A 13,902-nucleotide genomic window follows, 5' to 3' on the forward strand; every position below is an offset into this window, starting at 1 on the left:
AATATTTTCAAAAAATGTTTAAAAAAACCTCTGTTCTTTTTTAGAAAATTCAATGCAATCTTACCTTAATAGTTGAGTTTGATGTGGAACATCTATCTTGAAACATGTATATCGTCGTTGCCGGGACAAAACCTCCTATGTGATAACATGTTTTGGAGATATATTGACCCGCAGCACATACATTGTGAAGAGCGATAATGCCTTGACAATATGCACACAATATTGCACCTTAGATGACAGAACCTTACCAGCCAAAGTTCTAAGCTAAAATTATTTCACATAGGAGGTTTTGTCCCGGCAGCGACGATATGCAGTGACAAGGAAGTTACCATTTTGTGTGATGTCACTTGTGTGCAGTTCCGAACAAAGGACTTTATGTACAGCGATGTCACCCCACACCACTATCGGAATCTACCAAACTTTTGATGGAACCGTTCAACCGTTCTCCTAAAACATCCTCTATTTACCTACTCGATAACCCACACTTACTGTAGAAGCAATCTCAACTCACGACTGAGCGACTGAAGGCAGCGGGTGAAAAGGAAATAGATTGGGAAAAATCTGTCTCACGAGAGCCCTGAGTACATAGAATTTATGCTTAAGTTGACAGTATGGTTCTTCTGTGAGAGGAAATGAAACGTATAATGAATGAAGTGTGCACAGTAGTTGATCAAGAGCAGACAAGTGCAGCGATTGCATCTGGTGGCAGAGATAAACATTCCCTGGAATATCATGTGCATTGCAATGAACAAAACACTATCGAAATAGGAATCAAGGTAAATCACCCAAAAGCTCAAACCTTCCGCTTCAAGGAGAAATGAGTAAAAATGCAAACCAGCTTCGATTCTAACTACCAGAACACAGTGCAAAACATGCATGTACCATGAGAGCAGAGCTCGTCACTCCACCGCGTGCGATGCTCACTGCACGACGAGCCTTGTTTGGCACTCTACGTTGACAGGTTAACCAGGTCATCACTTCACTTTATGTCATTTTGTTTTTACTAACAGTTAGAAGGTTTTTATTTTATACAAAACATACATAATAGACTGAAGTCTTTGGCTTCATAAAATGAGATTCAAGTAAAATAACCTCTTGGAAAAGAAGGTATATTAAGTAGCACTGCCTGATTATCAAGTAAACATATGTATTGTGTATCTGCCATTACACTGCAGTTAAACACATCACACCCTCAGAATGATATAGTTAGTAACTTCCAAATATTGAACAATGAAATACAAGCATATTAAACATTCCCAGATCATCAGTCATCAACCCATAAAACACACATTTCCACAATACCCATGAACACTGTCTGGTATATTGGTCCAATCAAATGATACCCTATCCAAATCCCATGCTAGTCCTATCACTTGTAACGTGCTCTTACCATCTGCTCTTCATTCTTCTGTGAATATCTATCTTTGCTCCCTACGTTGGATCCTGTCATATCACAGCACCTGACAGAACTATATTGCTGTGAACTACTGTGTGCGAATCAATGTATAACTGTGCTTAAGTGTGTTCACTTCCTAGCTTTTAGCCTCTATCTGTACCACATTCTGTCACCTGTCTGGAATGCTTTAGAACACTATGATGTCAACCTGTTTGTGATGATTGTGATTTGGCCTTCCCCACATGCTTGGAATAAAAAAATGGCCCTATGCAGGTCGTAAAGCTGTTCTTTGCAGTGTGAATATTGTGGGAACGAGTGGCCTGGCAGCTTCAGCTTGCAAGAGATAAGGTAGGACTTGTCAGACAATATTTCACTTTTTTCTGACAGTTCTACCTTCCTGTGACTTTCACCATGGACTTGTGCAGTTTGCTAGTAATTGGTAAAATGTATTTCACTTGCATCATTCTCCTAATGTGAGAGACTCTTGCCATTTTGTTATAATTTTGCTTATTTTCTCTAAACTTACTATGGAGTGACAGTTTAATGATGCCTGAAATTTTATTTCATCAAGAATTGTGGATATCTCTTTATGTCAATTATTTACTGTGTGAAATTACTGCTAAGGAAATGTCTTACAAGCCAGTAAACTTTTCAAACATGTGGTTAGAATTTAATGTGATATTTTTATATGCTTCTGCTGTATTAGAAGCTATTCATTCTGAGTGGCTAGCTCCGAGCACTTGTAATATGGCTGCAAACTGATCGGAAGCCAGAATTCAAATTGCAAGTCACAAACTGTGAAAGTGTAATCTCTAAGAGCTGTGCTCTTTATGCTGTAACTTTTTGATAATTCTATGGACAGTCTGACTGTTTCCATGATGTTTAACCTATTTTTCTCTAAAACATGATTCTTTAGTGTTAATTGTATGACAAATTTACTATTTATTAATCTGTTTGGATCCAAGAAGGTCTGGTTCCCCTCGGCCTAGGTATTATTACTGCTGGCCGCTAAATGGCATTGGATGTCAACTCATAAGGTTTTGTTCTGTTTCCTTATTTTGAGAAGTTTTTCCTCGTGTCCCTATCTGCTATCTTGTTTGTATTAGGTCCGTTCATGATATTTTCAGATTATGTTTTTTAATTAGTGTACGGTTGGTCGTGACCATTATTATGAACTGCTACAAAAATTTCTTGGTTCATTGTGTAGCATGTTAATGGTTCCCTTGTCATGCTTAAGGAGTGATTGTAGATTCTTCCTGTTACCTTTGAGAAATTTATTTACACTTGTTAAATATTCTTTTCTAAATATATTCAAGTTACTGAGGTTCAGATTTTGATATTTCCTTTAAATTCCTTTTTCCTTCCTGATCTATGGAACTTAGCTATACACCTGTAAGTGTGGTTTGAATATCCACACGGATATGAAATATAATATTAATTCTTGCTGATCCCACAGCACTTCTTTGTCTATGGGCCTACCTAACTTACTTCCACTGCTCCTTGCCTTGAGACAGAGCACTGATACGCTCTAGCAACTCCACTTTAAGATATACTTGGGTGAAAAATACCAGTGTGATATCACACAGTCACTAAAGCAGGTACCATGTACTGTCAGAATTAATCTTCTCATTACACACTCAGCAAGGTCATTTTATCAATTTTGCCACGTCCAAACCATCTTCATTTTATCACCTTTATTTCTTTCTATATGACTTCATTTCTCACTCTGTTTCTCCTCACCTTCTATCAAAATCACAAAATTCTTTTCGTATGTCACATGTTTCATCCCTCTATCAAAGTAACTATCTTGCATCACATAAGCTATCTTGTCATTTTCTGAGAGAGAAAATAAATGATGTCATGGTACCATACATAACTCTGGTTTAGCTTATCCAGTATTCCATACTTAAAGCTAATACAGAACCTCTACTTTGCTTGCAACTGTTTTGGCTCCAGTGCAAAGAAATAGTTTGCAATATTGGGCTCGGCACAACATCATTACAACCCAGCATGGGAAACTAAACTTACCACTCTTACTATTGTAAACCTTGGCCACTCTTCTGAAACGCTGTGGAGGAGGAAACTCGTGCACTGAGTGGAACATATCACTAAACCTTGCCTCAAAATCCATACCAGCTGGTGAAGTCCCATTTCTCATGGACGAGTTTCGAACAGGTGGAGGAGGAGGAGCAGCAGGACAAGGCACCTGTAATATGAATATGGTATTACAAAACTGATGATACATGGGTGAAATCCTGTCAAGGCACAAAATATGAACAAGAATATTACTTACAGCAGGAGCTAATCTAGTTTGTAGCGATGGTGGTGGAGGTGGTGCAGGTGTTGTCCTTTGATGAGGTGGTGGTGGAGGAGCACTAGTAGGTGGAGGTGGAGGAGCACACATGGGAGGATTCACAGCTCCAGCCCGTGATGGAGGAGGGGGAGGAGGACGAGTGACCGGAGGTCTAATTAGTCGTGTGTTAGGAGCTGGTGGAGGCGGAGTGGAAGGTGGCGGCAAAGGTGCTGCAGCCTTCAATCCGTGGTGATTTAAATTTGAAGGAAGGGTGGCTGTACGTGGAGGTGGAGGAGGATTCGTGCGAAAATGAAGCGAATCTTGGGACTGATGAAAAGATGGCATTCCTGACGATCCACCTCGATATGATCCAAGATCTTTGCTTGTAGGAAAAGTTGGACCTGAAGGAGGTGCAACTGGGGGAGAACGTGGTACACGCATGGATTGTGCTCTAGTCACTGGCACACGGTTAGTATTTCCTAAACTACCATTAAGCACACATTTCTTAGGAGGAGGTGACGGCTTGCCAGGAGGTTTTGGAGCCAGATTAGGTTTGCCGTAACTTCCAACAGGAGGTTTGCTGGGAAGAGAAGGGGGCCCTCCTGAATTAGCCATAGAAGTTTGACTGCCATAACTATTGTTGCTTCCAGACCGGTTGGCTCCAGTAAGAACAGAATCTGATGCACTCTGAAATGAAAAAAGAAAATTAAGAAACTGAATTTAAATTGAAGAACTGTGTATCATTTTGAATTAGCATCCTCATACAGAACTCGTACGACTGCATTCTTTTTTCTCTCTTTCCCTCTACATACATACACAAAACTTATGTACACACCGGGTGAGTTGGCAGCGCGGTTAGGGGCGCGCAGCTGTGAGCTTGCATCTGGGAGATAGTGGGTTCGAATCCCACTGTCAGGAGTCCTAAAGATGGTTTTCCGTGGTTTCCCATTTTCACACCAGGCCTTAATTAAGGCCACGGCCGCTTCCTTCCAACTCCTAGCCCTTTCCTACCCCGTCGTCGCCACAAGACCTATCAGTGTTGGTGCGACATAAATCCACTAGCAAAAAAAAAAAAGTACATACATAGTCAAACTTCTGTATAACAAAGATCAATATATACATATAACTACATTAAGCAATATTTTTGTACGGTCCCTGTAAATTTCTGATCTTCGTACATAATGTTAAGTGTTACTCATTAGAGTGAAGAAGCAATTTCAGAAACCCAGTAGTAACAATATGTATCTTGACCTTAAACGTCTCTGGTCCCTGTGAAAGGTAGCAGGTACAGCTTAAGAACCAAGGATGGAATTTTCTATGAAATGACAGAAGTGTGAAGTACACAACCTTTTTTTTTTTTTTTTTTTTTTTTTTTTGCTAGGGGCCTTACGTCGCACCGACACAGATAGGTCTTACGGCGACGATACACAACCTTTAAAAATAGCCACGATGTTTCACCAACAAGATAGCTAATGGTCTTTTCATTGTTGATGATTATTGCTGCACTTTGCATTCCAATATACCATTGTTAGCATGCGGTCGAGTAAAAATAAATAATCCAATTCCTATATCCTGATATTTGCATTTCAAGTCTCTGGCCTTATTTTGAGAGAAGTTATTAAGAAATAATTTAAAACATCGTCCATTTTTCAGTATTTCAGGACAGCTTTAATTTCCATCTCGCATAGCAGAAAAAATAAACAATAGTAGTTATAAGCTGTAATTAGTGATGGGATAATCAAATACTTTTAATAACTGAATAGACTCCATCCAATTACTTACATAATTGAATAAAATAATCTGATACATCATAAATAAAGCTTTTGTTTTAAATGTGTTGGATGGACAATCAATTGAAATAAGCTAATAATACGAAAAATAGATGTACGCTTTTTGTTTCCAAATGAATCTCCAAATGTTGAAACTAAATGAGTGAATGAACTGTCTTAATCTTTAATATCTGTAAAATAAACTTCCTTATATAAGCAAATGCTGTCTTCTGAGCACATAATGGAAGTAAGCACCAGTACTACCATTTGACAATTCATTTTATCCAGCAGCAGGCAATATTACTTACCTACTTTAATTTTATGTCAAAGGGAAAATATAAATTATATTAGCTTTCATACCACGGCAAGGTATTTTGATAATAATAATAATAATAATAATAATAATAATAATAATAATAATAATAAAAATAAAAATAAAAATAAAAATAAAAATAAAATATAATAATAATAATAATAATAATAATAATAATAATAATAATAATAATAATAATAATAATAATAATAATAATAGCTCTGTCTCATTCACCAACCATTATTTTCCCCTGGGTTGGGGCGGTAGAAAAACATCCACGGTATCTCCTGCCTGTCATAAGAGACAACTAAAAGTGGCCCCATGGCCTCTTAAATTATTTAAGAAAAGTCAAGGTACACAACTAATAAGCAATCTGCCACCTAGGGGACTGCCCTAAATACGTATCAGTGGTGATTTATTGATGAAAGGATTGATTGAATGGTTGATTGAGTGAATCACTGAGAGAGTGCATGTGAGCGAGGGTAAGGAAACACAGGGTCCTTAGCTAAATCCAGGCATTGCTTCCATTCACTTCTGCCAGGCTCCTTACTTTCACCTTTCCTAACCGACCTTAGTAAACTCTTGTTCATTTCCGACCAATGATATAACGCTTCTGTGGCCAAGGGGGTTTTTCATTTTCACGCCCTTTGTGGCCCTTTGCCAATACCTTCATTTTTCCAAGTGACGGACACCTTCCATTATTTCCCTCCGATTAGTATTTATAGAAGATGTTTGCCCAGTTGCATTTCCTCTTAAAACAGTAGACTAATCACCACCACCACCACCACCACCATCACCACCTTTTCATGTTCATTGTTTTACCCTTACTGATTTGTACTGACCATTTACACATTAGCTAGCCATACACGGAAAGGAATTGTGACAGGCACGGCCTCTTGTGACTCTTTCGGACAGGCTAAGACCGCTCGTTAGTGAGCAATATGAGTTTGAGGCGTATCTGCTACTGGCGAAACCCTCAGCACCACAACGGAAATACCTCGCCACACAGATCAAGCCTCTTGTAAGGAAAGCATGGAGTGGATAAAGGCACTGCTGGAGAAATTTACTGATATGTCTGAACTGCAATTTCTGTTGTAAATTTCAAATCTTCGAAAGACCGCACAATAGCTAAAAATCTCAGTGCCGCAATCAGGCGTTCCTCAGGTGGTATCCTTTGGCACATTATATTAATCCTCTTTCTTCAGCTTAATAGCTACAATACCTACAATAAATACGCTATCAACAAATCATTATGTATACGTATTACAAATCAAACATTTGACATAATAACGAGAAAAATCCATACATGCTTACATAACAGCATATCATGATCGCTCTGGTCCATTCGCAAATAATTCTTTAATCATCCGGTTCATTTTCTCTCAGGTGTCGTATCGGGTGCATGTGACTAAAGCTGTCTCACTCCCTTATCCATGATTTCACCCACTTCGATCGATTTTTCTTTTTGCACGATTTAACATAAGAAATAAGGTCTAATTGATACAATACGATATTCTCTTTATTATTTTATTTTAAGAAAAGGAACGTGTTTCGTCTCTTCTATTTTGAGACATCTTCAGCCTGAGCTATTATGGTAAAACAGATGAGAATCTTAATACTAAAAAACAATGACATATATTAAAATGTTGAAGAGTTAAGGTGACTCAATCTGTCACATTTAAACACAGATTTAAAAAAAAACACAGTTCGTGTAAGTCTTAAAACCAATTGTTGAATGATAAAAAGTCCCAATTGAGTTTTTAATGTACAAAGTGAATTAAAAAGATGATCACAGCGTGCTAAATACGGAGTTCAAACTTGAAATACGTCGATGTGATCTCATGTTGGGAGTACGTGAATATCTGATCAAACAGGGCTTGTTTACAGGTGGAATAACTCTATGTTGAATTATGTGGCCAGGCAATTCTTGCAATCCATATGTTATTTGGAAGTTGTAAGAAGAAAAAGGGTAAAAGACTTGTACGAAGTATTGAAATGAGCAAGTTTTTTTTTCCTTCACTATCTGCTTTACGTCACGACACAGATAGGTCTTATGGCGACGATGGAATAGGAAAGGCCCAGGAATGGGAAGGAAGCAGCCATGGCATTAATTATGGAACAGCCCCAGCAGTTGCCTGGTGTGAAAATGGGAAACCACGGAAAACCATTTCCCGGATGCAAGCTCACAGCTGCACACTCCTAACCGCACAGCCAACTCGCCCGGTCTGTTGAGAATCCAATCGCCCTTCAGGCTGAGGACTGAACATACATACTGTATTATAAAAATACTTGATAAGAGAAGGGAACATATTATATAAAACCTTGCACAAAAATACTAAGAACATTAAAACGGTAGATGGTAACTCTACATTATGTAAATTCCGTACTGCATTAGAAATTAAATACATTTCCAAACACAAAAGTCTAGGCTCCTACTTGGAAAAGAAATTGTCTAGGGTTGACTGTTTCAGTTTTTACTGCTTACTTGAAGTATAATTCTCTCCATTTCCCACATTGCCTTCTGTGTGTTCTGAGGCACCACCTCAGTTTTTCAAGGCAGATGCTTCCCTCGCAGCAAGATGGTCTTTGGGAATTCTTCTTCTTCTCCTTCTTCAATCTCCTGATTTCCTGCCTGAATTTCCTTGCAGATCTCATCGGTGGTCTGCTTTTCGCAAGTGATTACCATATCATCAGTGGCAGTGAAGTCATTAAAACTACTGGTAATCTCCATTTTCTTCTGTATAGTTTGTCAGCACCCTGGCTATTCATCACCAACTTCCATAACAATGCTGTCTGTACCACCACTGAGGCCTGCTTTCTTGAAGCAATTTGCCATTATTACAGGCTCTACTGAATCCCATGATGAGGCAATGAAATGCATTGTGTCCAAAAGAGGTGGTTTGTAGAAGAGTTTGCCTGCTTCCATGTGTAGCAGCATACGGCGCACAACTGATTTTTGATACCTCTGCTTCAATACCTTAATGATCCCTTGGTCCATAGACTGTAGTACCAATGTAGTATTTGGTGGAAAAAATTCTACCTTGGGATGAGCAGGACAGTGGTCCATAAACATCACAATCTTCCTGTTCTGGCTCCCCATTTTGGCATCTAATGCCTGCATATACTCTTCAAACAGGGAACTTGTCATCCAAGCTGACTTGTGGCTATAACGCCGTTCAAAGTAGACGGTGGCATCCCCAGCTCCTTCGCCAAAGCAACACGGGAAAGTGTACAAGACTCCACTTTCCTTATAATCTCCACTTTGTCTTTCATAGTTAGTGCCTTTCGCTTGATCTCTTTCCTCTGAGTTCTGCTCATTTTCTTTTTTCTTTTTTTTTGCTATTTGTTTTACATCGCACCGACACGGATGTCTTATGGCGATGATGGGATAGGAAAGGCCTAGGAATTGGAAGGAAGCGGCTGTGGCCTTATTTAAAGGTACAGTCCCGGCATTTGCCTGGTCTGAAAATGGAAAACCACAGAAAACCATCTTCAGGGCTGCCGACAGTAAGGCTCGAACCCACTATCTCCCGATTACTCCGCTCATTTTCACTTAAAATGTTTGTATGTTGCTATTACAAGTACAACTAACTTCACTGACTCATATTCATACGACTTTACACTATGCTTGGCAAACCCTAGCTGAGGCTTACAAGACGCAAAGACAAGACGTACTGCAGTTCATTAAGCATGTGCTTTCCATCTTCCTCACACCCCCACACCTGCTTCAAGGTTAACGGCAGCAAATGAGAAATCAGGCACTTATTATTAGTGATTCTTAGAACCTAGCCCTATATTCCCCTGAATTCCCACTGGTTGTCACGGCAACGGGCATAGTTTCTGGCTGTTTCGCAAATACCACATGGCCAAGCCGGTACGGAGTTTATTTTCCCATTTTAATACTCTTCATGCTATAGGTAATGAAGAAAAGAAATGCAGGTTCAAAGTTGCACAAATGAGTGCATGGGAAAGTATCTGGGGTATTACGTGCTAGTGATAAAGGCACAGTAGCAACACTAGCACATCTAAATGTAAACAATTTCTTTCCCCTCGCAGATCAGTGCGACACAAAACACACACTGTTCATTATTGGAACACTGGACATTGGCAGGGAGCCAAACTTCCGCTGCGGGCGAGATATACAAAGCTATGGTTCAATGAAAGAATCATACGCTATAACGGACTCTTGCTCTCAGCTCATTTGAAAATAATACCCACTTGCATTCACTGCCTCTTCCTACAGGGAGGTTTAAAATAAAAGTTGGATTTATTTACAGCATTGAAAAGGCAGTCTAAAGTAGCTATTAAGCAGATAGGCTATTAGGTTATTCTATTTGTTAGTTAAATGAATTATAATGAATTATAACTAGTTGACATTTGACAATTCAACACAGCTCTCTACTCTACTCTATGAATATGAGTCATGCTTATGACCAATCAAAATTATTGGTTTTATATTGGAAAGAACTGCAAAGTATTCTCTCTGTTCATACATCACATCATCGCACAAGACTTCAATCAACAAATCACAAGATCACTGGTGTACGTAGGCAGTGAACCGACTGACGCAGTAACTTACCTAAAAATTATGTCGAATCAGAAAACCATGAATACAATAATATTTCCAAGTTCTTTGAAATCCTTTAAGAAAATACTAAGGAAACAATTGATAGGGAATCTGCCACCTAGGCGATAGTCCTAAATGCAGATCAGTGATGATTGTGTGTACAGGTAATTTTTCAATTCTGTATACTTATTTAATGGAGTTGTCACTGTGAGGCAAAGGCACTGTAACATCAAAACTTGATGCAAAAAGGTGGCTGAAGGACAAACGTGAATCTGAAAACTGTATGACGCATAAGAAAGGTGTTAAAAGAATGAAGACCACATGGCAGCAGCGGGTAATGAATGCTGTTGATGTCTCTTATCAGTGCACACTGCACAGGTGTAATAGGAATGGTGACTCTAATGTGACGTCAATCAGATCACTGTATTGATTCAGTAACGTGAACAGAATCAAATGAATCGAATATCCCATCACTATTTTGTGATGTAAAAAATGTTTGAGAACCCATTCTACAAAGCGCAGATACAAGCTGTGATGAAAAGGACCAACATATCTAAAGTTGTTGATATATGTTCGTTCATTTTAGAGGCTTGGGGTATATTTTCATTAATCTCTTTAGCTGGCAAGTATAAAACTATTTGATAACATGTTTACTGTGGTCTGTGTGCAGTTAATGGTTTACACCAGATCAACCATGTAGCGCTGTCAGTCAAATTTAATACTCGAGACTAAGGGATTGAATCTTGGCAGGATCAGTTGACATCTAAATTTGTTAACATGCAAGATCCCATGTTGGATTCTCCAGCACTGCAAAGAATATATTTTTGGAACAGAGTCTGAATACATCAGTGTGTTAAACATAAACTATCAATTTTTCTTTTAGGCATTAGGTGCCTCAGGACCTCAAATAAGTACTGTTCCAGCATGGACACACTGTCACTGTCTGTATTCGGATCAATATTTCAAAATGGTACAGCTTTCCGGTCCTATGATGAACTGGTTTTAACATAGTATACTCTTAATGTGAAACAATCAAAATGTTGATTATAATGAATGAAACAGATTTTGCAATTACTTTTGATGGTGAAATGCATTCAACTATTTTTGGGAATAGCCATACTCAGCAAATGACTTCCAGGACAGTAACATTTTTTGTCTTTAGTCCATTATCAATAATGTGATAAGAAAGGTGTTTATGACCACATCATAGTCAAATGCCTTACAAATACCATTAATGCATAGGATTTGAACTGTATCTGTTCACTGAGAATGCTTGTGGGGAGAGTATGGGTATTTTTTCCTTCTTTCCCTAGGACATTAAGTGTGTGTCACAGCGATGTGGAGAATTTCAATGTTTCTGTTGGCCTGGGTACTCATGTCTTGCATCTAGTAAGTAGATGGCAAATGCAGATTCTGTGTTATGTCCGAGTGTTGTGATAAGTTCTATGCAACTTGATTTGAAGTTTTCACCAGTTAGTCCAATGTAGAATATTACGGGGAATCACTGTGTTTGAGCTTGTGAACACCTGAAGGCCAGACATGTTGTTTCTTGGTTGAATACTGTAAGGAATTCAGTTCTTAGTTCTGAATGCTGTGCTGTACCCTAATTTACTGAATTTTCAGGTATGGTCAAACATATTCCAATAAGGTATCAAAAACAATAATAAAGTCATTAAAATTCACACACACATGCACGCGCGCACACACTCACTCTCTCTTTCCTTTTCATCTGAATGTGTTAGCGATTGTAGGCTCTTAATGATTGTGAAAGCAAACTTTACATTTTACGTGACTGCTGATATCCTGATCATAGTCACAGTAAACTACAATAGTTTTACATGGAATCCAAACCACAGGGATGGAACTTTTCATTCTTGAAAGCTCACAGGCATTGGTTGGAATCAAATTGCAGCAGCCTTATCGAAAAGCCACTAATGATGTCAATCGGCTACCAAAACCCACGTGGATGTGACTAAGGCGGTACAAGACATTTGTAGCATTGCCCTCAACCAGCTTTGGTTTACGTGACATCCCAAGATGACATATGTAGTAAGAACAAAACTACCGAGCTCGATAACTGCAGTCGCTTAAGTGCGGCCAGTATCCAGTATTCGAGAGATCGTGGGTTCGAACCCCACTGTCAGCAGCCCTGAAAATGGTTTTCCGTGGTTTCCCATTTTCACACCAGGCAAATGCTGGGGCTGTACCTTAATTAAGGCCACGGCTGCTTCCTTCCCACTCCTAGCCCCTGCTGCCTCATTGTCGCCATAAGACCTATCTGTGTCGGTACGACATAAAGGAAAATAACAAAAAACAAAAAAAAAAACACACAAAAAAAACAAAAAAAAACTTTTGTGGAATTATTATAATTGTTCTCAACATGTTGCTGGTAGAAGAGTATTTAAAAAAAATCATTTGAAGATAAATTTCTTAGTAAAAGTATTTGAATGAAATACATACTGCCCGAGTTCAATAATTTAACTTCCGATAAATATATTCATCTCATCAGCTACAGGTGTTGCACTATCTGAAAATGCCCTGTGTCATCCTCATTAAGGTGATACAAGTTAAAACGTAATTACAACCTATGAAAATATTGATCAACTGATGACTGTATATATGTTGAAATTTATAACCGATGTGGGTAATATCGTGTATTTCACGTCTCCTGAACTACCAACGGCCTTTAAAGACACCAGTACCAACATTTTGTCCTGAAAAAAGGGTTCTTGAATGTGCAAGTAAGTTTACCGAAACAGATCTCTAGCATTCAGGCACTAGTGCATGTCTCTAGGGCAGGGCCTCTAAAACGCCCAAATTCTCACGCGTGCAAACAGCGGTCCAGAGCACCTGTGCACAGTGCATTGGTCCCGCTTGGCTCAGCTCTGAGGAACGTTTCGTCTCTGGGCTACTCGGCTCGGATTTGGAGTGCTACGGAGCAAATGAGGAAGAGGGAGAGAGGGGGAGCGAGCGAGACAGGCGTGGGGAAAGAGACAGCGCTATTGCTCCAAATCGAGGAGTGGGTCTGCACTCTGGCCAACCAAGCGAAGTCGTCTTCTGCACCGTGCACAGTGCACGCACCAGGCGCATGCACCCTGAGAGGCCCTGCTCTTAGAGCATAGGAGCTGACCGACTTGCAACATGTAAAACATAAAATACATACTTACCGTATTTACTCACGCATTAGACACCCCATTTTTTTCCTACGTTTACAGCCCAAGCAAGTAGGGGAGGGGGGTCCAATATGCGATAACCTCACATTTTGTGCAGTGAACGCATTGCTTCTAGGCTACAAATTGTACATGTAAACATTCTACTCTATTCTTTAACAAACTTATGTATGTATTTGTGTTATACTGGCTATTTTCATTGGGAGGCAGTATTTCTAAATGTAAAAAGACAACAGATGGTGAACACAACTTTTAGACCTACATATAAAGTAAATATAATCAGTTTTAGTTACTCATATCACGTCATTCGTTTGATCTCATTAATTCCTTTGATTAGGTTAACTTCAGGAAGGTCATAATGTCGTAAAAAACTCGCTACGAAGATTCGTCTCAC

At 39.1% G+C, this 13,902-nt stretch overlaps 1 protein-coding gene across 2 annotated transcripts in view; it reads right to left on the reverse strand.

Annotated features, from left to right (window-relative positions):
* The window catches only part of LOC136864433 (WAS/WASL-interacting protein family member 2), a 192,478-nt gene that overhangs the window by 22,458 nt on the left and 156,118 nt on the right, over nucleotides 1-13,902 (reverse strand). Inside the window, exons 7-8 of one of the 2 annotated variants that reach the window (XM_067141424.2) lie at nucleotides 3,690-4,376; nucleotides 3,425-3,602 (exon numbers count right to left, since the gene is read on the reverse strand). In XM_067141424.2, coding sequence (XP_066997525.1) covers nucleotides 3,425-3,602; nucleotides 3,690-4,376 — 865 coding nt within the window. Of the gene's footprint in view, nucleotides 1-2,721; nucleotides 3,603-3,689; nucleotides 4,377-13,902 lie in introns of those variants that run through there. The other variant, XM_067141423.2, reaches the window with a different exon arrangement.

The sequence above is a fragment of the Anabrus simplex genome, chromosome 2, assembly GCF_040414725.1.
Source record: "Anabrus simplex isolate iqAnaSimp1 chromosome 2, ASM4041472v1, whole genome shotgun sequence".
In the NCBI taxonomy this organism is placed as follows: Eukaryota; Metazoa; Arthropoda; class Insecta; order Orthoptera; family Tettigoniidae; genus Anabrus; species Anabrus simplex.